Here is a 22,010-nt window from a genome sequence, read left to right as displayed (position 1 = left end):
AGCTTGCTTGATCTCCTTTTACGCTCTCCCTGAGCCTAAAGAGGTGACATCAATACCTGGAGATGTCCCCACAGTGTTTTCCATGTTAATTTAGGATCTCCCAGGTGCAGAGTTCAAGAATGCACAAAACTCCCTGGGAACAAGCTGCTTTTCAGGGACTGTCCTGCCTTATCTCATACAGGAGAACTTGAAAAGCACAATCTTTAGGGACAGAGTTCTGACTCCTCATGTCCCCACAGTTACCAGATATGATTATAATTTTGTTACATCAGCATTTGTTAAGTAAACCCCCAGGTGAGCAGAAGACTACAAGAGAAATTGAGATGGAGAAGTTTAAGACTCAGCAGTCCTGGAGGAAGCACCTGCACACCTAGAGAGGCCATGTGGGGAGGTCAGGCAGGACCTGGGCCCATGCCTTCACTGGAGTCCATGGGTAGAATGCTTTGAGGTTTCCAGATGAAGGCCAGATTGGTCAGTGCAAACCAAAATGGGGTCTTGGTGAGCTCAATGGAGGTATTAGCTAGGGGCGCCTTGGCGAAGGCCCTGGGCAGCTGGGGGAGACAAGGGCTGATGAGTGGGGGTGGGGTCCCTTTAGGAGCTGACATGCGCATGTGACTCTGCAGGCTGCTTTCCACAGCATTTGCGTGCATGAAGGGAATAATGTCAATTTAAGGTTCAGGCAGGCTGCTTAGCCAAACAGAATGGATGCTGAGGCAGTAATACCATGGAGTAACTTAGCTGAATTCTTGACCCAGCGCTTAGTTTCCAGGGTTAATAATGGTACCGTTAGCTCTCCCTGGGTGAGTGGGAGTGCAGAGACCCTGGATGGTTCTCTGATAGACAGGGACCACCAGTAAAGGGGGTATTTGGAAAAGAGGCAGTGCTTTTGGTTGTTGTCGTGTCGCCTGGGACATTTTTATTGGCATGAGAGGCTAGAACCAGAGATCTTTGCCACCCTGTTAGGTCCAAGATAGAGCCACGTGACAAAGATTTATCTCCTCCAGATTGCTAGAGCACCCTTCCCTGTCAAGGCACACTACCCGGGTCCATTCAGGTGAATCCTCCAGAACAAAGCAATAATCCACTCCCGAAAGAGTACTGAGGAACCCTGAGACCAAGCATTGCATGTTGCTTTGAGATGAGTTTTTCCTGGTTTCTGTTTATTGACTTCCTGATGGGTCGTCCTTGACTCCCACAGCTAGAGTCTGTCTGTCTGCTGCCCTGAGACACATGTGTGTGTTCAGTGACCTTAAGGGGACAGCAGGCACAGACCCAAATGTAGGGCAGGTCTGGGGAAAGACCCCAGACTCCAGCATCCCCATGCCAGACCCCTCCAAGCACCAAGTCCTCTGCACGGTATACTTTCTGATTTCCCCAGTGGTTTCTGAGAGTGTTCTTTTCCATTTTTAAAGTCCAGCTCCCTGATGAGAAACCAGAAAGTTTACTTTTGAATCTTCAAAAAGGATTAGTATCCAGAAGTTCCACAAATCATTTGAACAAAAAATTAGAAGGCTTTGTCAATCAGAACAGGCAAGACAGGCTCTCTGATTATAAATCCATTTTAGACCTGCCTAGAGCAGAGTAAGCAGCTGGAAAATGTATATTTATTTTTACAGCAAATTGCTCTAGTGTGAGGAATTCATTATAGAGTGGTGAGATTAAACAGTCGCATTTCATGTATAAGTATCATTTCACAATGTGCTTCTTGCATCTGAAGGGAATGTTGCCTATCATTAAATATTTTCTGCCTCGTGTTCCTTTTACATCCATTTAAATGCCTGTCAGATTGTTTGCCTTTACACCCAGCCTGCCACTTTTTCAAATTATAAGTGGAGAAGGCCACGTTCAGAACCCGTGGTTTATTTCCTTTCCCCCAAGAAAGTTACTGTGGGGATGGTGCACAGAGACTTCACCACGTGCACGGGGAGCCAAGGGGCCGAGAGCGGGTCTCCAGATGAACTCGGGTGGTCCAGGGAAGCCTGCACTGGGGTGCCCGCATGCACTCCCTCCTCTGAGGAAGGTGCTGCACGCTTCTTCGTAAAGAGGCTGGCCTTTCAGGAATGAGTTACTCTGGGCCACCTCTAGAGAGATACAGAGCAAGCAGAATGAGGCTACCGATTTTCTAGCCACGTCCATCCAGGAAGGAAGGGGGAAGGGATGCTCTGTGGATTTATTTAGAAATCCATTTAGTGATATCCTCACCACAAACTGGAGTAATTCCTGGCTTGGTGCTCTCACCTACATACAGAAGAGCGTCCTCCTTTCTTTCTCTGATTCCTTCTGCCTGCCTCCCTCCCTCAGGGACCCCAGCTAGGCCCTCTCCTTCCTCTGCCTGCATTGTTTATTTGACCCGATGGGTGCCAGGGAGGCCTTCCTCTCAGGACCCCCCTGTGGCCCTGTGTTTGAGGTGCTTTTGCTCTGAGCCAGCTCTACCCCTGATGTTTGGGTTTCCATTTCAAAGCAGGCTTTAATTCCTGGTCTGTCCGTCAATTATGTGGTGTCTGTCACTCACGTAGCACCAACTGTGGGCTGACATTTAATAGTGATACTGGCTTTACACTTGGAGTCTGAAGAATTGCAGTTTTCTTAAATTACAAATAATGTGCAGGTTTATTTGCCAAAACTGGGGGGAAGATTTGGAGTTGTGGTTTTTCTAGATATGAATCTGGCTCAAAAAGCAAACTGTCCCTATGCAAGATCCCTGTGACAAGGCCTCTTAGCAGATAAAAGTCAACCACGTCCTTGACCCTGAGAAACCTGCAGTCTTGTGAGGGAGTCAGGGAGAGTGTTTAGGTAACCGAAGTACAAGGCAGACTGAGGAATCTGTAATTAAGACATTTCCATCTACCAAAATGTAAGATACAAGGTACATCTGAATGCAGCAGCAGAGTTAGAGGATATCTGCCATTTTTTTTTGCAGTTTTTTTTTTCATCTTTGCACCCTCCCTAATCTATTCTTTCTGCCTTAGTTCATCTGTTTTTGAGAAGTAAGAATAACCTTCCAGAAAGCTTCCCATATGATTTAGAAATGCATTAGAGCAATGGTCCTCAAAGTGGGACCAGCAACAGCATCATCAGCTAGGAAATTGTTAGAAGTACAGACTCTCAGGAGTTTGTTAGAAGTGCAGACTCCCAACCCAGTCAGAAACTCAGGGAGGTAAAGCCCAGGAACCTGTTTTCATAGGCCCTCCAGGAGGTGGTAATGTGTGCTGCAGGTCGGGAACCGCCCCCTGAGAGAAGTGTGGCCCATCCGTCCAGTGTGAAGGAGCCTCTGTTCTCTAGCCGTGCTCTCACATTCTGGTCAAGTGCAGCGCTTCTCGCTGATGGAGTTCTATTGGCAGATAAACACAAGAAACGCCACCACATAGATATTTTTGGTATCTGTCACATGTATTATCTTAGTGAAGGCTCTGAGAAGTCCTGTACTAAGGAGATTTAATTCAGTTTGTTTCACCAGAAGCTTCCACAATTACTTGAAAGCAGAATACATTATCCCTATGGTGATACCTAATCGTCTTGTTGCTGGGATTCTTTTAAATATGTTTTAGGAAAAACTTCTAGAGGGAGCTTTGCCCTACACTCAGTATCTAAAGCAGGCAGAGGCATCCCCTTCCGAGCCCTCCCACAGGTGGGAACCCTGCCTTGACCCTACCTAGAGAACCAGTTGAGAAGCCTGTACAGCAAGCTCACTCGCCCCTTCCTCTCACTGCATCTCCATGCTTCATTTCACCCTCATTCCCACTTCACTCTCTGCTCCTCCACCGAAGACAGGGTGAGCTGCTGAAACTGCCTGAGCTGTAGAAACTGCTTCGTGTCCACGCAGTGTGGTGTGTTTGTCTCCATGGCCTTTTGGTATTGTTTTGGTCCACACATTTTTGTAAGGTGTGTTCATTATCAAATATTCTTACATCTGTCTTTACTAGCCTGCCCCAAAAGATCAGATTTTTTTTTCCATTCTTTTATGGAGAGATTTTATTTAGGTGTTTCAAAATTTAATTGTAAAATGAGAATTTCTGTCAGTGTTACCTTGTCTAAGCCAGCTGATTTCCCATCTGACCTGAAGAAGTCTATGGTCGATAAAGAAGATATTGACATGGATAGCAGCCCCTTTACGTACATTATCTCATTAACTCCTCCAAATGGAGAGGGTGGGAAATCTGTGAGGTAGGTATCATTAACCCCATTTTACAGATGGACTGAGACGGACTGAGAAGTTTATAGATGAGAAACATGTCCAGCTGGCACCGTAGCAATTTGGAATATATTTGGTTTCCAGTTTGATTATCTCTTCTGCCACTTAATAGCTGTGTGACCTTGGGCAAGTTAATGAGCCTCTCTGTGCCTCAGTTTTCTCTTCTGAAAGATGAGGATAATGTACTGCCTGCCTCACAGGGTTATTGTAAGGTTTTATACTGTTACATGTGAACTGCTTAGAAGGATATGGGCATGTGCTAAGTGCTCAGTAAGTGTTAGCTGGGGAAAGAAAAGCTAGAATGGTCAGAGGATCCCAGACATAACTAGCCTTAGAGGGTCTTAGCAACAGCGGGTACTCAGTACACGTTGCGGATGGAGTGATTGGATGCACACTGCTGCACGTGTCCTTTGGTGATCGCCAGCCTGCTGGTGGTGAGCCCCAAGTCTCGTGAAAGCCAGGGCTTTAAATGGATGTTATCAGCCCCTGCTTCAAGATGCATGTGGGCCTTAAGGCTCTAAGTCCTTTCTCTGCTGCTCCAGCTTCTCATTCTGGCCCTGACCCCCATAAGATTTCCAAACTTATGCCTAAATTTTTAATTCTAACTTGTTTCAGGGCACTTGGACATCATAAGTGATTTAAGGGTGGTGTTACTCTTAAGTGTACAACATATTTTTGACTTCATAAAAAAATTCTCAAAATTCCTTTCATGAAACTTGGTTTGCCTTTTGGATCCTCTTCCTCATCACCCATCCCAGTAAAAACAGAAAGTGGGCGTTTTGTTGGTGGCAGGCTTGCTTTCCTTTGAGAGGGGCCCTTCAGATTAGATTTCTCATCCTGCAGGTGAAGAATTTTGACCAATGGCCATTAAGTTTTGGTATCAAAAATAGTGGAAATTCACATATTACTGCCGTATCATTTCAGGGGAGGTAAGACAAAGGTTAGGCTCTTACAGCAGTTGTCATCTTGAGGGTTATAACTGGTGCAGATCAGGAATCTGTGTGGCACAGCATCAGCCCGGGGCCACTCCTCAGATGCACAGATATTTCCACTGTCATTGCAGCAGTTAGGATAACGCTTGCAGTTGCTGCCTCCAGACTTCCCCAGAGTAGACTATTTCATCACTAAGTCTTGACCATCAGTGTGAGCTGTGGGGCTGGGGCTGCCCTGGTCTGCTGGGTGTACCAGATCAGCTGTTCAGTGTTTGGATGGCTGACTCATCCAGTTTCTCCGCCATGAGGTTGCACAGACAACACAAGTAGTTGCTTATGAGGTAGTGGTGTGTTGCTGAGAGCAAGAGCTTTGGTGCCAGGTGAGTACCAAGGGTGTGAGGGAGCTGCTCTTCCCACACCCCACCCCCATCATCACAGCAGTGCCCGTGGTTCGGCCACTGACTCACCATCGTTCAGGTAATGTCTGCGTGTATATAGCAGGCCTTACCAAAGCCAAGAGATTGCATCCCAACCCAGGCAAATTATAATCGTCTAACATCATAATCTTTTAAGAGCAAATACAAATAGAGTGCTTATAACACACCAGGCACTGTTTTGAGAGCATTGTGTATACAGCTGACCCTTGAACAACACAGGTCCACTTATACCTGGATGTTTTCCAGGAGTAAATAGTACAGTATTATGTGGTCCAAGATCAGTTGACTCTGTGATCGGTAGACTCTAAGGATGCAGAATGGTGGGTGCAGAGGAACCAAGCTATGTATTCAGAGGGCCAACTGTAAGTGATACACGGATGAGCCCGTGGTGGTTGGCACCCCAACCCCACATTGTTCGAGGGTCAGCTGTACTCATTTTATCCTCACAACAGTCCTATGAAGTAAATTCTGGTTTTACCTTCATTTTACATTTGAGGAAACTGAAGCACAGAGATGTTAAGTGTTTTGTCCCAAGTCACATGACTAGTACGTAGCAGAGCCAGAATTCAGTTTTGGACAGTCTGGCCTCAGAGTTTCTACTCTTATAGAACTCTGCTATCTGGAATAAATCTTATATCCATTTCTAGTTAGAAATAGGCTTTATTGAAGCCCTGGTGGCTCAAATAGTAAAGAATCTGCCTGCAGTGCAGGAGATGAGAGTTCGATCCCTGGGTCAGGAAGGTCCCTGGAGAAGGGAATGACTACCCACTCCAGTATTCCTGCCTGGAGAATTCCATGAACAGAGGACCCTGGTGGGCTACAGTCCATGGGGTTGCAAAGAATTGGACACAACTGAGCGACTAACACACACAGGTTCTATTAATATTATACAAATTTAAGGCAAGAAGTATTACTGGAGTTAATGAAGAACAGTTGATTCAGAAGTCAATAACAAAAAGGTAACTAGGGAATCTTCAGATGTGTTTAAATTAAGAACACAAGTAAGGTTCAGAGAAGAAATCACAGTGGAAATTAGAAAGTGTTTTGAATGAAACGATAATTAAATTGCAATGTATCAAAATTTGTGGGATATAGCTAAAGTGGAGATTAGAGGGAGATTCATAGCTTTAAATATTATCAGGAAAGAAAAAAGTTTGAAAATCCATGATTTAAGTTTTCATCTTAAGCTAGAAAAAAATGGATAAATTAAACCCAATGAAAGTGGAAACAAATAAAGATATAGGCTGAAATCCATGAAACAGAATATAGGCATACAATAGAGGAAATCAACAGAACCAAAAGTTGGTTCTTTGAAAGCATCAATTGCAGTTAAGTGTAAGGCACCTCAGTACATGTCCTTCCTCCTCCTGCCCCTGCCAACTACCAAATTCTGATTTAGGGAATCAGTAGTCTAGTGGGATTTTTTTAAAGCCAGTCCACCTCCCACAGAAATGCTATATACCACTGTCGATATTAGTTTGTCAATTCCCTTTTCAACTTGAGTCTCTGCAAATTCTTTTCTAACTGTTCTCCTGTCTCTGTTTGTTCCATGCTAAGCAGATGGCCCAGAAATTAGCCAAAAGCAGGAAGAAGGTGCAGTACAAACAACTTCATCAGCTTGATGTTATGCCTGTTTTTTTTTATTTTTCATTTATTTATGTTTTGCCTTTTTTCGTACTTCGTGTTTTTGTTTTCTGCATCCAGCAAGTTTTTGTTCAGATTTCTTTTTGAACCGCCCCATAAGCCAACATTTCTCAAAACTCAGTTGCCCAAAGTGGCTGTTTTCTGTTGCTCATTAGTCATCTCACTCCAGAGGAAGGCCAGGGAGCAGACTGGGAATGCTGAAGGGATCCTGCAGTAGTGTGCAAGTGCCCACCATTCAGGAGCATTCACATGGCAGGGACCTGGGTCTGCTCAATCCTAGTCATGTTTGATTTGTGGATTTGTCAGATTGCTGGATGCAAAAAAGAAAACTCGCTAATAACCACATGTGTGCAGAGTCAAGCCCTAAATGAACCGATTGGTGCGCTTTTGTTGGGTGTGGAGCTTCCAGTGCTTAAGAGCTACCCGTGGGACATTGAGGCACTGGGGCTCGCTCTTAATGGGGTGGCTTCTGTGTTGCTGCGGTGTGTGGGAACATGAAGACCCTCTGACCAGAACTGCCTCCAGCTGCCTTGTTGCACCTGCTGTAAACATCGACACCCGCCCCCCCCCCCCCCGCCCCCAGCACTTGGGTAGGAGCAAACTCTGACTTCTCCAAGGTCCTGGGGGTATGAGTCAGTCACCCTGATTCCTTCCATCTGTTGGGCTCTGAAACCCTTGCAGAACGTGCCATTCACGTCATTGTTCAGAGAGTTAGATCTGCTGCAGTGAGCTACTGCTTCCATGGCGGAAGAGGCAAAGGACGTCCGCATTTCTCCCTGTAGCCTGGAGGTGCTCACTCCTGTCCCTGTGTCCATCCTCTGTGTGGTCCCTCTGGCTTTGGCAGCCTCATTCTGGAGTCTGAATCGCTGTTCTGGTGACTGTGTCTCGAAGCCCCTGTGTGTGAGTTAAGCTTGCTCCCACGCACCTGGGTCAGAGCAACATATTAAGCTTTCCCTTGGTGCGTTTTCCTTCTCAGGCTCCTGAAGGTGAATCTCAGCCAATGACCGAGGTGGATCTCTTCATTTCTACCCAGAGAATCAAAGTATTGAACGCCGACACACAGGTATTAATTCCCCGGCTCCCACCTTCCTAGGGGGTGAAGCTTAGCATGGCAACCAGGAGATTGTGCCCGTGTCTGTCAGGTAGCTGTGCCCAGATGCTGGCTGGCTTCCACATAATCTCGGAGGCTGTGTCTGCAGTGCTTGCTGCTGATGTGGGGGGTAGGGGTTAGGGAGGGACTTGGTAAGGAAGGTTGGGGCTGTTAAAGATCAAAGGGAAAAACAAGCCACAGATATTGTTTGTTAATAATTCTCACAAACCTTTGTCAGAAGATTCATGAATTTAAACAGATTAGCCTTTGAAGAAATTTTGTTTAAAACCACACATACACACATAAACAAAACACAGTAGTTGCATGCAGATTTTTTATTTTTTTAGCTTCCCCACCAGGGGTTTCCCAGGTGGCCCTAATGGTAAAGAACCCACCTGCCAGTGAAGGAAACGCAAGAGATGCTGGTCCAGTCCCTGGGTCAGGAAGACCCCCTGGAGGAGGGCATGGCAACCCACTCCAGTATTCTTGCCTAGAAAATCCCATGGACAGAGGATCCTGGTGGGCACTATTGTCCAAAGGGTTGCGAAGAGTCAGGCATGACTGAAGCGACTTAGCACGCACCCACAGAGATTCTACTGGTTGTAAAATGATTTAAATTCCTTTTCACATACCACAGACCACTGCCTGCTCTGGGTTATCACCAGTCAAGGGAACTGCTTCCAGGCCTGGATAGGTACATGTAAATTTGCCAACACAGTGTTGGCAGTGAGCCCCAGAGCACCTCCACCCACTCCCACACCCGCAGCACATGTGGGCTGCGCTTGGCTACACTGTGGGTGCAGACTCCCTCTTGGGTCTTAGATGATACTCTGGACTCACCAGCCTCTCCCATCTCCCCTCCAGGAAACGATGATGGACCACCCTCTGAGGACCATTTCCTACATCGCAGATATCGGGAACATAGTTGTGCTGATGGCCCGCAGGCGGATGCCCCGCTCCAACTCCCAGGAGAATGTGGAAGCCTCCCACCCATCCCAGGACGGAAAAAGGCAGTACAAGATGATCTGCCATGTCTTCGAGTCTGAAGATGTAAGGGTGGCCTCCTCTCATCTCCTTCCCCGTAATCTGATCTGAGCTGCCCTTGGGTAAACGGGTTCCCTCTAGTTCTCAGAGCCTTAATGATAGGTGAGACAAATACTTATTGAGCACTTACTATGTGTCAAGCCCTGTTTTAGTGCTGGGGATATGAGGCTGAGTAAAACAGACAAGGTACTTCTCTTGAAGGTTGTAGAGAGACAGAAAATGAATAGATAAATATACATAATATAACGTTAGGCAGAGGAATGTTTAATCAGGAAAAACTAGGTCAAGGGATAGAGGGGCAGGGGCTATTTCAGGTAGGGCAATGATCAGAGTCCTTTCAAAAGTCACATTGGAGCCGAACCTGAGTAGAGTTGAGAGTGAGGAAAGAACAGGTGCAGAGGCCCTGAGACAGGCCTGCTGACGGAGTATGGGGAAAGGCAAGGAGACAAGCCACTGGAGGGCTGTGCAGGACTGCCCTTCCCTAACAGGAAAGTTGGCGTCCCTGCCCCTCCGCACCACATGGCATGAGCATCAGCCCCCAGCTCCTTCGCAAACCCAACTGCTCTTCTAGTCACAAAGCCAGGGATTCCTGATACCCATCTCTCCACATGATAAAGTCAGCAGAGGAAGCTAATTTAAAACAAAGGTGGGGCTCCTTCTTCCCTTCAGCCTTCTTCTCCAGTTGTCCCTAGAATTGCTGGTGAGGCCACCGAGCTTCAAGCTATTTCAGCACCATCCTTTTCCCAAAGCTCAACAGGCCTTGGCAGCTCCCTCCAGGCCGGGGCCATAGCCCCGCAATGGTTTCAAACTGCAGAGCCTGCCCGGAGATAGCCAGGTCAGTGCCATTGACTGAGATAAATTTTCCTCCTGCCGCAGTGAAACAAGCTGTCTTTCATATATTGAGCAGAGAGACCTTATCTACTTAAAGAAAATTGCCGCCCGTAGCCTTGTCTCCTTAAAAGGGGCTGTTTTTCTGCCAGAGAGTATTCATTGAGCCTCAGTAAATGAACCTCTAAGAAGTTAGAAGTCAGAGGCAGTTCTCCAGGGAAGCGGAGCCCTCGTGGCTGTAGCCTCAGACAGGAGGAGATGCTTACATGTTTGTACCAACTTTTACTTGTCTGGTTCTCAGCCCCAGAGACAGGTTGCTGAGAAGACAGAGCTTGAAGCACCTGTCCTGGCCGTTCTGTCCACTTTTCCTGCGAAACTGAGACCAAACTTGCAAACTGGGAGAAGTTTCTTGTAAAGCTCCCACAGAGTAACACTTAGAACATTGTTTCATGTGTCCTGCAGGCCTGCAAAAAGATGGCATTAGCTCTGCTTACCAGACATGAGGTCCCGGTTCAACCCTCAGCCACCTCTCCAGGCTTGGTGCTCCTAAAGGAGGACTTTGTCTCCCTTGGGGCTCCTTTGGGTCTGTAGGGGAGACAATGAAGGGGAAGAAGGAAGAAGCAAGAGTGGACCTGGAAATCTTTGCTTCCAAGGCCAGGATAGGAGAGGAGAGCATGGGCTCCAGAGCCGGGAGACCTGGATGTGACTCCCACCTCCACGTACGGGCAGTGCAGCCGCTTAGTTTCTATAGAGCAGGCTGCCACGTGGCTCAGGTAGACCCAGCAGAGATGGGAGTAGTCTGACCTGTCGGCCCGGCGCATCCACTCACAATGGTCGGGAAGTCCACTAACTGCGTTCTCAGACACTTTTTTCAGTTTGTCTGTTCACACGAGCCTCTGAAGCCCACAGCGAGGCCTCGGCAGGAGGCAGTGTGGTGGTCCTTGGCATGACATGTGATGTCACCAGACTCTCAGAGTGAGAAATGTTAAGCAGCATTTCTTTCCCCCAGGCCAACCATGCAGAAAGTTCTGATATCACTGTTAACTGCTTTCAGCAAAAATGACTGAAGATAGGGAAAGGAGGAATGGAGATGAGAGTTGTGTGTTTGAAACATTGCCCTAGAGCATGTTGTTGTTCTGTGGGTTTTCTACCCCCTGGAATTTGAGAGAGCAGCAGTACCAGGGGCGGGCAGGAGGTTGGCTCTGGAATTAAGCTGCCAGGATTCTCAGCCTCCAACCCCACCCCAACTTAAGCTCTCAACCTCCTTTTCCTCATCTCCCCAGTGCAAACAAGGAAACAATACGTAAAACAGATCCACAGTTTTAAAGTCTAAGAGCTCTGAGAAACAAAAGAGATTTTTGTATTCATGTGGCTGATAAGCTTGCTCTGAGCTGCAATGAGACACTTTATAGGATTTGTCCAGCTTACTATGAATCTCACACATTTTGTTGCAGGAATATTACTGAATGTGTTTAGGAACTTCTCCAACCTGTGGTGGGGTTTTTACACAATGTATGATGTATGCAGTCTGTTACCTTTGTAAAATTTGAACATTTCTGAATTCTGAAACCCTACCCCCAGAGCTTAGGATGAAGGCTTGTGGACCAGTCATACTTACATTATAGACTTGATGTGAATTTATGTGATGCTGTTTATATGGGATGTGATGTGGCACAGGCTTGGTTGCTGCTGGCTCTCCCAAGTTGTGATGTTTATTAATTAATGCAGGGAAAGGTGGTTCAATTCTAGTACAGGAGAAAGATCAACGGAAGCAGAGTTCCCATCCTGTGAGCTGTGTGACCCTGAACAGGTTCCTTTGCATCTCTGGGCCTCTTAGCCTCCTCAACTAGAAAATGCAGGGTTGGACTCGATCAGGGTTCTCAATTCTGTTGGACCCAACAGTCCTTTGACATAGCAAATATTTTATAGAGTCCTGCTCATAGATAATATGAATGAAATTCATAGATCATATAATCTCCTTTTCTGAAAAAGTTTTCACAAAATAACCAAAGTATTGCCATAAATGTAATACAAAGGAGAAATAAAAGGAAAGTCAAAATAAAGTTGTTGATAGCTAAAATACAATAGTTGATAGACACATTCGCGCACACACACACATGAAGAACTCCATAGCCAGTGTGCAGAATGACGGAGATAATTTATTGGCAACCCACATCTCACAAACAGCATTGATGCTGATGATTTTCTAAAGTCATGAAGCTTACTCGTGGTAAAGTGCTGGAGAACACATCTTTTCTCAATTCACATAATAGTTATATTCTTGGAACATTGACTGTGTTTTACAGCCATGCAATAAGTCTTATGGTTTTATATAAATTAGAGTTGAGTCCTAGACTCAGGTAATTGAGCACAGGTGTTAATATGTACATGAATGTCCAGAGGGGATATCTTAAAATTGTGCAGGATGTAAAGCTCATGTACAGCTCATCCTAGGCAAGACTGTCCTTTGCACAGCAGTAAGTCTAGCATCTCTGACTCCTGTCCACCGAATGCCGGGAGCGCCCTATGATCATTGTCATAGTAAAAAATGTCCCCAGTAATTTTGGAAATGCCCTCTAGAAGGCACCGCTGTGCCATGGAGACCCACTGGGCTAGCCAGTGCCTAGGGCCCGGCAGTCTTCAGGGACCCAGGTTATCTACTGGCAGCACTGGCCTGCTGACCTTGTGTCTCCTCTCCAGGCCCAGCTGATTGCACAGTCCATCGGGCAGGCCTTCAGCGTGGCCTACCAGGAGTTCCTCAGGGCCAATGGGATTAACCCCGAAGATCTCAGCCAGAAGGAGTACAGCGACCTGCTCAATACCCAGGACATGTACAACGACGACCTCATCCACTTCTCCAAGTCGGAAAACTGCAAAGATGCAAGTACCTCCCTGAACCTGTTCCCCAGACTGGGCCGGCTGGGCCTGCCCACTGAGGAGGGGAAGGCAGGGTGCTGGGGTGGAACATGGTGTTCACAGGACGTTGCGGAGCGCTCAGCCCCGTCTCTGGCTCCCCTCATGTGTGGCCCAGGTTCTTAAAGACTTCAGCTGAGGGCCGTGGCCAGCGTGGCAGGGTGTCCTCTGCCCGCTGTGATCCACAGCTGACTTTGGGGATGGGTTCCAGAAGCAGACAGGACCTAAACCCTGTCTTTACAAGCTCCCGGTCTAGGAAAGGACACATTTATAACAGGGAGGATCTTAAATGATGATGCTCGGTGGGCACTATTCAGAGACAGCTGTGCCTGGCAGAGTGGAGCTGGTCCCAGCTCTCTGGGGTCAGATGAGCGGTGCTGGGCTCCCCCTGGGACCGAGCTCTGCAGGAACAGCTAGAGGAAAGCAGGGCCATCTGACCTGCTCTGGGGTCTGGGTATTCTCTGAAAAGTGTAGAGTGCAGAGGGCTGGGCCCCAGTAACAGAAGCATGAGGTTTCACACACTCAGGAATCATCTGGGGAGCCACGGATGAGGCACTGAGGCTGGACTGTGTATATGAGAGGATGCAAGGCCTGGGTCAGAACTGGCAGGCCTGAGAGTCCAGCCAAGGTGAGAGGCCTGGACTTTATTCCCTAGACATGGGCCAGTGATCTTTTAATTCACTCATGGTTGCTAGGTGTCCTAGGTTCCCTGGAAGCAAAGCCTGAGATGGGAATTCTGGTTCAAGGGGTCTGTGGGGAGGTGGGGGCAGGGTACACTCAGGAAACAGTGAGTGTGGGCACAAGGGTGGTGGGGTGGCCTCGCTGGGGATGAGCATCCTCTGATCCAAATGGAAGCACTGGGTCACACATCACAGGACTGTCTTGTCCCACCTGGAGCCAAAAGAGCTGGTAGGCCTGTGCCCAGCGCTCATCAGTCATTGGCAGTGAGGTCAGACAGAGGTAGGTGAGTGTGCTTGTGCTCAGAGTTCCCCACACTGGGGGCTTCCACAGCAGAAATGCATTGTATTCCAGTTCTGGAGGTTGGAGGCCTGAGATCAAGGTGTCTTCAGGCTTGGTTCCTCCTAGGGACTGTGAGGGGGAAGACCTATCCCAGGCCTCTCACTCGCTTGTAGATAGATGGTCACCTTCTCCCCACTCTGTCTTCACTCTGCACATGTCTCTGTGGCCACATTTCCCCTTTTTATAAAGATACTAATCATATTGAGCTAGGACCCACCCTAATCATTTTTATTTTAACTTGATTGCCTATTAAAAGGCCCTGTCTCCAAACAAGTTCATATTTGGAGGTACTAAGAGTTAGGACTACAATGTATGAATTTGGAGGGTGGAGGGGTACACGATTCAACTCCTAGTAGGTGGTGACTGCCATGTGGCTTAGGGCAGTTCTCCAGGAAAGGGGCCAGTTGTGAGCGGCAGCAACAGCAGGGCGGAGGACACCAGCCCATGAAGGGACGTTGTCAGGCCCCAGCAGCCCCCACTCCAGTATGAGTTTGAGCATGTGTGGATCTGTAAATGTGAAGAAATAAATACACACATACTATCTGTTGGTTGCTTCCAAGAAGCATCTTACCTGTCTATGGTGTGTCTGCCTTATCAAACTGAACATATCTGAAACCAGCTCCCGGCTTCTCTGCCCAGCTGGGGAAAGCCACAGTAATGACGCATATCTAGGGCCAGTGTTTTTGCACTTCCAACCTTTTTTTTCTTAACTTTTTTGTTGCAGAGAAGTGTTTCTATAATGCATGTTTATTTTTAACTCAAAAATCTTAAATGTTGGAGGGAATTTATGAGGCACTGTGAAATGGGGGATCTGTGGTAGAATCCGAAAGCTGTTCTGGAAACCATAAGATCCCGCCAAAGTCCCCACCTACAGTCTCTTTTGCCCTTCACTGGGGACTACAGGAAAAACAAAACAAAATATGACACCCCTCGTGGTTGTAGTACCAAGGCAGGTACAAGTGCTGAGTCTGACTTGTACAAGTCCGACTCTTTGCGACCCTGTGGACTGTATCCTGCCAGGATCCTTTGTCCATAGGATTTTCCAGGCAAGAATACTGGAGTGGGTAGCCACTCCTATTCCAGGGGATCTTCCTCACTCAGGGATTGAACCTGCATCTCTTCAATCTCCTGCATTGGCAGGTGGATTCTTTACCACTGAGCCACTGGGAAGCCCCAAGGCAGGATGGCTTTTACGGAGTAAGAATTACAAAAAAGGGGTATGTGCCTGCATGACATCATTTCTTACCAACTCCAGATGCCGTGGAATACAGAGAGGACAGCATTCGTCTGGGTTGGAGTCATCAGGGAAGTGTCTGTCATGTTTCATCAGGACAGGAACAGGGGAAATGCCTTGACTTCTCTCTCTACCCTGGATGGTTGCTGATTCAGCCTTTCTAAGTGTTATGTTTCTCCTTTCAGGTCTTCATAGAGAAGCAGAAAGGGGAAATCCTAGGTGTGGTGATTGTGGAGTCTGGCTGGGGATCCATCTTGCCGACTGTGATCATAGCCAACATGATGCACGGAGGCCCAGCAGAGAAGTCAGGAAAGCTGAATATTGGGGACCAGATCATGTCCATCAACGGCACCAGCCTGGTGGGCCTGCCTCTGTCGACCTGCCAGAGCATCATTAAGGTAACCAGAGATGGGAAAAGTCCAATGCCATTGTAGACCCAAGATGACATTAAGTCATTGAACGTATTCTGAGTACCAGACACTAAGGAGGACACAAATACAAAAGGCATGAACTTGCATTTGGGCTGTTTTTGCTCTGTACAGAATCCTCCCTGAAGCTGTTTTTTCAGTGATGATATATTTAGCTCACATAACACCACTGACTAACACCATGCCCATTGCAGACATCACTAATCAATCACAGCACTATCTCCCACTAAGACTCGGCCTCAACAGAATTTTCCTCAGCTCAGTAATCAAGACACTCACATAGAGTCAGCTAGGTGTGCCTGAGGTGACTTGCCATCCCTATCACAAGTCAAGGAAATGCTTCAGATGCCAGAGCACTGTCCTCCACTGTGACCCAGGTGAGTGAGTGCTCCCCAGAGCCTGCATGACATGATGCTCACGTGCCAAGTGGAAGGAAGGAAACTGGTACCATCTGTGTACACCTTCTACAACCTGAACATAATTATTTCTTGTTCAACCTGAATTGATGCTCTTTCATAAGACTGAGAAGAGCTACTTAAAGGAAAATTGAATATGAGTATTTAAGGGGAAGAAATTAGATTTTCTTAGAAACAAAGCATGCAAGTATAGTTCTCTTGAGCACATTGGAATTTTCTGATTGCATGGCCAATAGGAACAAGAATATTTTCCCTCCACTGCAATATCTGGAGACCCTACTGGCTCTGTAGCGAGCACTGTGGTATAGGCACACTGGGATCCTATGACTTTCTTTGGTTCCTTGGGGTTTCCTGAAAGACTGTAAACTAGAACATAGCTCTGTGTGTGAGTATGAGAGAGAATAAATATGAATTCATGTAATAGTTATTCTAAGCAGGAGAAAATCACAAGAGACGATATCCTTGGCCAAGGGGCCTCGGGTGGAGGAAAGGTCAAGGTAAGTGTATAGGACAGCTTGTTTTTTCCTTTTTTAATGTTATACAGGAATTTGTCTCTTTTTGCCTGCTTTTTAATCAATATTTTTATTGATGTATAGTTGATTTACAATGTGTTAATTTCTGCTGTAAAGTGATTCAGTTATACATATATATACATTCTTTATTGTGTATTCTTTTCCATTATGGTTTATCATAGGATACTGAATTATAGTTCTCTGTGCTAGACAGTAGGACCTGCTGTTTCTCCATTCTATGTCTAAAAGCTTACATCTACTAACCCCAGCCTCCCACTTCATCCCTCTCCCCACTCCCTCCACCTTGGCAACCACCAGTCTAGTCTGTTTTCGTGTTTCTGTTTCATGGATAGGTTTATTTCTGTCATATTTTAGAGGTACATATAAGTGATGCCATATGGTATTTGTTTCTCCTTTTGACTGACTTCACTTAGTATGATAATCTCAAGTTGCTTCCATGTTGCTGCAGATGGCATTACTGTGTTCTCTTTTATGGCTGAGTGCTATGCTATTGTATATGTGAAGCACATCTCCTTCATCCATTCATCTGTGCACAGACATTTAGGATGCTTCCATGCCTTGTCTGCTGTGAATAGTGCTGCTGTGAACACAGGGCTGCATGTATCTTTTTGAATTATAGTTTTGTCTGGATATGTGCCCAGGAGTAGGATTGTTGGATCATATGGTAATTTTATTTTTAGTGTTCTGAGGAACCTCCATACTGTTTTCCATGGTGGCTGCACCAACTTATATTTTCACCAGCAGTGTAGAAGGGTTCTGTTTTCTCTAAACCTTCTCAGCATTTGTTTTTTATAGACTTCTTAATGAGGGTCATCCTGACTGGAGTGAGGTGGTACCTCATTGTAGTTTTGATTTGCATTTCTCTAATAATTAGCAATGTTGAGCATCTTTTCATGTGCCTATTGACCATCTGTATTTCTTTGGAGAAATGTCTATTTAGGTTTTCTGCCCATTTTTCAGTTGGGGTTTTTTGTTGTTGAGTTGTATGAGCTGTTTGTATAGTTTGGATTTTAAGCCCTTCTTGGTTGCCTTGTCTGCAAATATCTTCTCCCAGTCTGATGGTTGTCTTTTCATTTTGTTTTGCCTGTTTGTTTTTAGTGAAACAAACTCATAATCACACCCAGAAAGAGCCATCTTTGGCCTCATTTCTTTTTGTTATATCTTACACTTAAATTTTACCTTTTGCTTAACGTACATTAAAGATAAGATTAAAGAACCTACTTTAAAACATGCATATTCATTCAGACATGTTTAACTGGGCTTCTGTTAGGCTGAGCTGAACTGTGGAGGAGCCAGAATGAAAGTATGCATCTGGGGGATAATTATCATTGAAAGGGTTTAGTGAACCCTCATGGCAACATAGAGCTGAGATGCTAAGAGCGTTTAGAGTAGATTGGTGGTGGTGGGATCTTGGTGGATATTGAAGGAGGGGTAAGACCCAGGTGGATACCAGAAGGAAACTGGCCTTTGGGAGTTTCTCCTGGAATTGACGGACAGTGGACTAGGATTGTGGTGGGGAGAGAGAGGTTTGAGCCAGCCTGGGAAGGCTGACTTGATGGTGTGATCATGTGGAAAAGCCAGGGAGGGCCAGGATTAGAAAGAGAGGACCCACCTCTGGCTTCTCACTCACACGTGCCAAGGTTCACACATGCACTTTCACACCAGAAGCAAGTTAACACCTGTGCATGTGTGTGAACCGCTGAGGGGCCCCGAGAATCAGAGTTGTATTAGACACTGTCTGCATCCCAAGGAGCTTGGCCTCATTGGGGAGGAGTGAATGAAAGGACTGATACTAGCAGTGACTGAGTGCTGTGCACCGAGACCATTCTAGAATGTGTACGTTCACTTGAAAAACCCTACAGTGGCCTCCTGGAGGGTAGGTACCATTGTGCAAGCTAGGAAACAGGCATAGAAGATGATGTAATCATTCAAGTTCATACAGCATGTCAGTAGTGAAGCCAGGTTGCTCAGCCACCCTGATATCATTCCAGCAGCATCTATGGTCAGACCCTAGGGAAGTTGTTCTCAGCTTGGAGGATCTTGACCTCTGTGGGGGACATTGGGCAGTGTCTGAAGACAGTTTGGGTCATCACCACTAGGGAGGAGGAGATGCTGGCATCCAGTGGGTAGAGGTCAGTTGTTGTTCAGTCGCTCAGTTGTGTCCGACTCTTTGCAACCCCATGGACTGCAGCACACCAGGCCTCCCTGTCCATCACCAACTCCCAGAGCTTGCTCAAAGTCATGTCCATCGAGTCGGTGATGCCATCCAACCATCTCATCCTCTGTCGTCCCCTTCTCCTCCTGCCCTCAGTCTTTCCCAGCATCAGGGTCTTTTCCGATGAGTCAGCTCTTTGCATCAGGTGGCCAAAGTATTGGAGCTTCAGCATCAGTCCTTGCAATGAATATTCAGGGTTGACTTCCTTTAGGACTGGTTTGATCTCCTTGCTGTCCAAGGGACTCCCCTAAGGTCAGGGATGCTACCAAATGTCCTGCAATACACAGGATGAGCCACCCAACTAAGGAACACCCACACAGCCCAGTGTCTGTAGGTTGAGAAAGCCTTTGCCTTGGGAGATAGTTCAGTGTGGGAGAGAAAGAGAGGTTGGTGAGGGAAGGTGGGGGTTAATCTGTACCTGGTTTGGGGAAAGGTTTGGGGAGGAGGAGCCAGAAGAGGGGATAACTTGAGGTGGGGCTGGGGCCCGGGTGGCTTCCTAAGGACTGTGGGGCTATATACCTGAGCCTATTACACACCAGCCAGGCAGCACCCAGCCCTTGGCACTGGCCACCTTCCTTCCTCTTCATAAACAGTAGCCCACGAGGGAGGGCAGTGGCAAACATCCAGTTCATAGATAAGTCATCAGCTACTCAGAAGGTGCAGACATGTCCGGGACCCCCTCCACCCCTCGCTGCCTCTGCACGAAGGAGGCAGACAGGGTGAGGCTGTGAGACCCGTGAGGCCCGCGCTGCCTTCCCGTGATGCCACCCGGGGACTGGCCTGCCGTCTCGTGCATCACACAGCGAGGTGGAGACAGACCAGTGCAAGATTCATTGTCTGAGCAGTTTCCTAAGGGCAAAAGGTTTGTTTGCACACGTAGCTGACCTTTGATGTCTATAAATGGAGTCTCTGTGGAATTGGAAAATTAAAAGGCCATGTGGTGATGAAGAGAGATGTAACTGATGAAGATGGAAAGGAGGAAAGACAGCACCTTTGTGGCCACCCTTGGCAGAGAAGTACTTTAGCAGGCAGGCCCAGCTAGGATGGCGCTGCAGGATGCACAACCTTGTCAAGTGGAAAAATGTGAGTGGCCCAACCACATCCCCCTCTCCCCACTCCCACCCTGAGAATTTTCCCACTGATTTCAGCTAAAATTACCAGCATGGGATGAAGCTCTTTCATGGCTTATATTCTTGTTTTTATCTAAAAACATCTGTCTCTTGCCTGCACCTGAGCAGATGCTCACATTGCCCCACCTCACCCTCTAGGCCACTGCAGGGGACCATTCTGGGCTTCTTCAAGGCTTCGCGTTAGTATTACTTGTTTCAGTGCTGTGTCTGTGTTGCGATGAATTTAATGAGCAGCTCTCATCCTGGTAAATCAGTGCTTTGCAAACTCTGATTTGAATCACTCAGGGATCTTGTTAAACTATAGGTTCTGAAACAGTGGGTCTGGGATAGGATTCTGCATTTTCAGTAAACTCCTGGGTGATGACTTGGCCAGCCTTGGACTTTGAGAAACAAGAGTCTGAAGCTGAGTGTTCTGCATCTTGGCACTGTAATGCGTGTTGGCCTTTTCTCTCCCTGGTTACAGCGAACAGAGTACATTTCTAGAATAGATTACAGGTATTGAATTGTTTTACTTTCTTCCCTAGCTCTTATTTTTCCTGTCATAATTCCTAAAGCATAATTAGTGGTAGGCAAGTGTGTTAGCACACCACCTCTTCACACCCTCACCTCCACGGTCCTGCCCTTCAGATTTGTTTTCTTTTTGAAAGTAGAGCACCGCTTTCTTACCTTCAACAGGATCATCACAGGTCTGCTTTCCTGTTGCTATGGAGACCATTCTGACTTCACTTTTCCCGTCCCCTCTTCCCTACTCTTACCCTCCCACCATATTCCTTAATTTGCTGCACCATTCCGCTGTTGTCATGGGGATGAAATGACCATTTATTTAAATTGGCACCTCCAATAAAAGGGCAGCTGAGAAATCCACGTTAGTGAAACCCAACTTGGAGCATAGATGAGGAACAGCAGAGCACGTGCGTGTGTGGTCTGCCTGTTTCAATTGCTCTCTGAGCTTCATCTTGCAGCAAGTATCCCAAGTCTAGATCAAGGGACACATCAGCATCCTAAAATCAGTTCACAGAAAAGGAAAGAGCCTACTGGACCTACGTGAACTTTTTAGGTAACATGGAGAACCCAGAGTCCTTCTCTTGCTTTTCAGGAGCTCTCCAAGGTTTTCCTGTACCGCACAGGCACACCTGAGCCACCCCAGTGATTCACAGGGTTAAACACTTAAAGCAGGCAGCTTTGTCTGGAGGGTTGTTTCTGACAGTGTGCTCCTCGTCTTCAGCATTCTTTGCTCTGGTCTCTGGGAGGTGTGATGAGGAGACAGAGGGAGGGGACTCTGACTGCCCTGTTTTCAGCATTCTTTGCTCTTGTTTTCCACACCCTCCTGGTCTCTGGGTGGGGGTTGGGGAGTTGTGACGAGGAGACAGAAGGAAGGGACTCTGGCTGCCCTGCCTGTGCCCACAGCCCTCCCCTGAGCTCACCACGGCCCAGCTCCATGAACTCCCAGCACCTGGTGTCTTGGCACATTGCAGGTGATCTGTAAGTACTGACTGACTGGGTGAGAAAGAAGAAGCACTCAAGGGGGAGAGAATACATGTACAAATGGTATCTGAGCAACACCCCCAGAAGAGAAGCTGATTTGTAATGTTAGAAATAGCTGTTTCTAAGCACGATGGTTGAGATGTGGTGTTGTCAGCAGATGCATTTAGGAAAGAATAAAAATGCATGACAAGAGCCAAAATTGTCACAACTAGAGATGGAAGAGCCCTTAGTGGGTGTCAGCCTTTGTTTTGAAGACATGGAGACTGAGATAGGAGGAGGTAGAACAGAGGGCCTAAGACCCCCTGGGCTGTGGTGGTGGAAACACAGGTCTGCTGCCACAGCAGAGGCCTCTTCATCAGGTCCCTCTGGTCACACTGTCGGGCAGAATTCCAGCACATGTCCCCCTGGGCACAGGTGACGGGACCGGCTGTTGTGCGGGAGGAAGGCCTGGATCTGCACAGATTGCCCC

The 22,010-nt window shown here is 47.1% G+C and overlaps 1 protein-coding gene across 2 annotated transcripts in view; it reads left to right on the top strand.

Moving 5' to 3' along the window:
• The window catches only part of APBA1 (amyloid beta precursor protein binding family A member 1), a 237,106-nt gene that overhangs the window by 203,114 nt on the left and 11,982 nt on the right, over positions 1–22,010 (top strand). The window contains exons 6-10 of one of the 2 annotated variants that reach the window (XM_027549431.1): positions 7,122–7,154; positions 8,182–8,268; positions 9,160–9,345; positions 12,868–13,047; positions 15,520–15,732. In XM_027549431.1, the coding sequence (XP_027405232.1) occupies positions 7,122–7,154; positions 8,182–8,268; positions 9,160–9,345; positions 12,868–13,047; positions 15,520–15,732 (699 nt within the window). The remainder of the gene's footprint in view (positions 1–7,121; positions 7,155–8,181; positions 8,269–9,159; positions 9,346–12,867; positions 13,048–15,519; positions 15,733–22,010) is intronic. The other variant, XM_027549432.1, reaches the window with a different exon arrangement.

Source organism: Bos indicus x Bos taurus, chromosome 8, assembly GCF_003369695.1.
Source record: "Bos indicus x Bos taurus breed Angus x Brahman F1 hybrid chromosome 8, Bos_hybrid_MaternalHap_v2.0, whole genome shotgun sequence".
Lineage (NCBI taxonomy): Eukaryota > Metazoa > Chordata > Mammalia > Artiodactyla > Bovidae > Bos > Bos indicus x Bos taurus.
The sequence above is the reverse complement of the archived record's forward strand: the minus strand, read 5'-3'. Positions and strand labels throughout refer to the sequence as shown.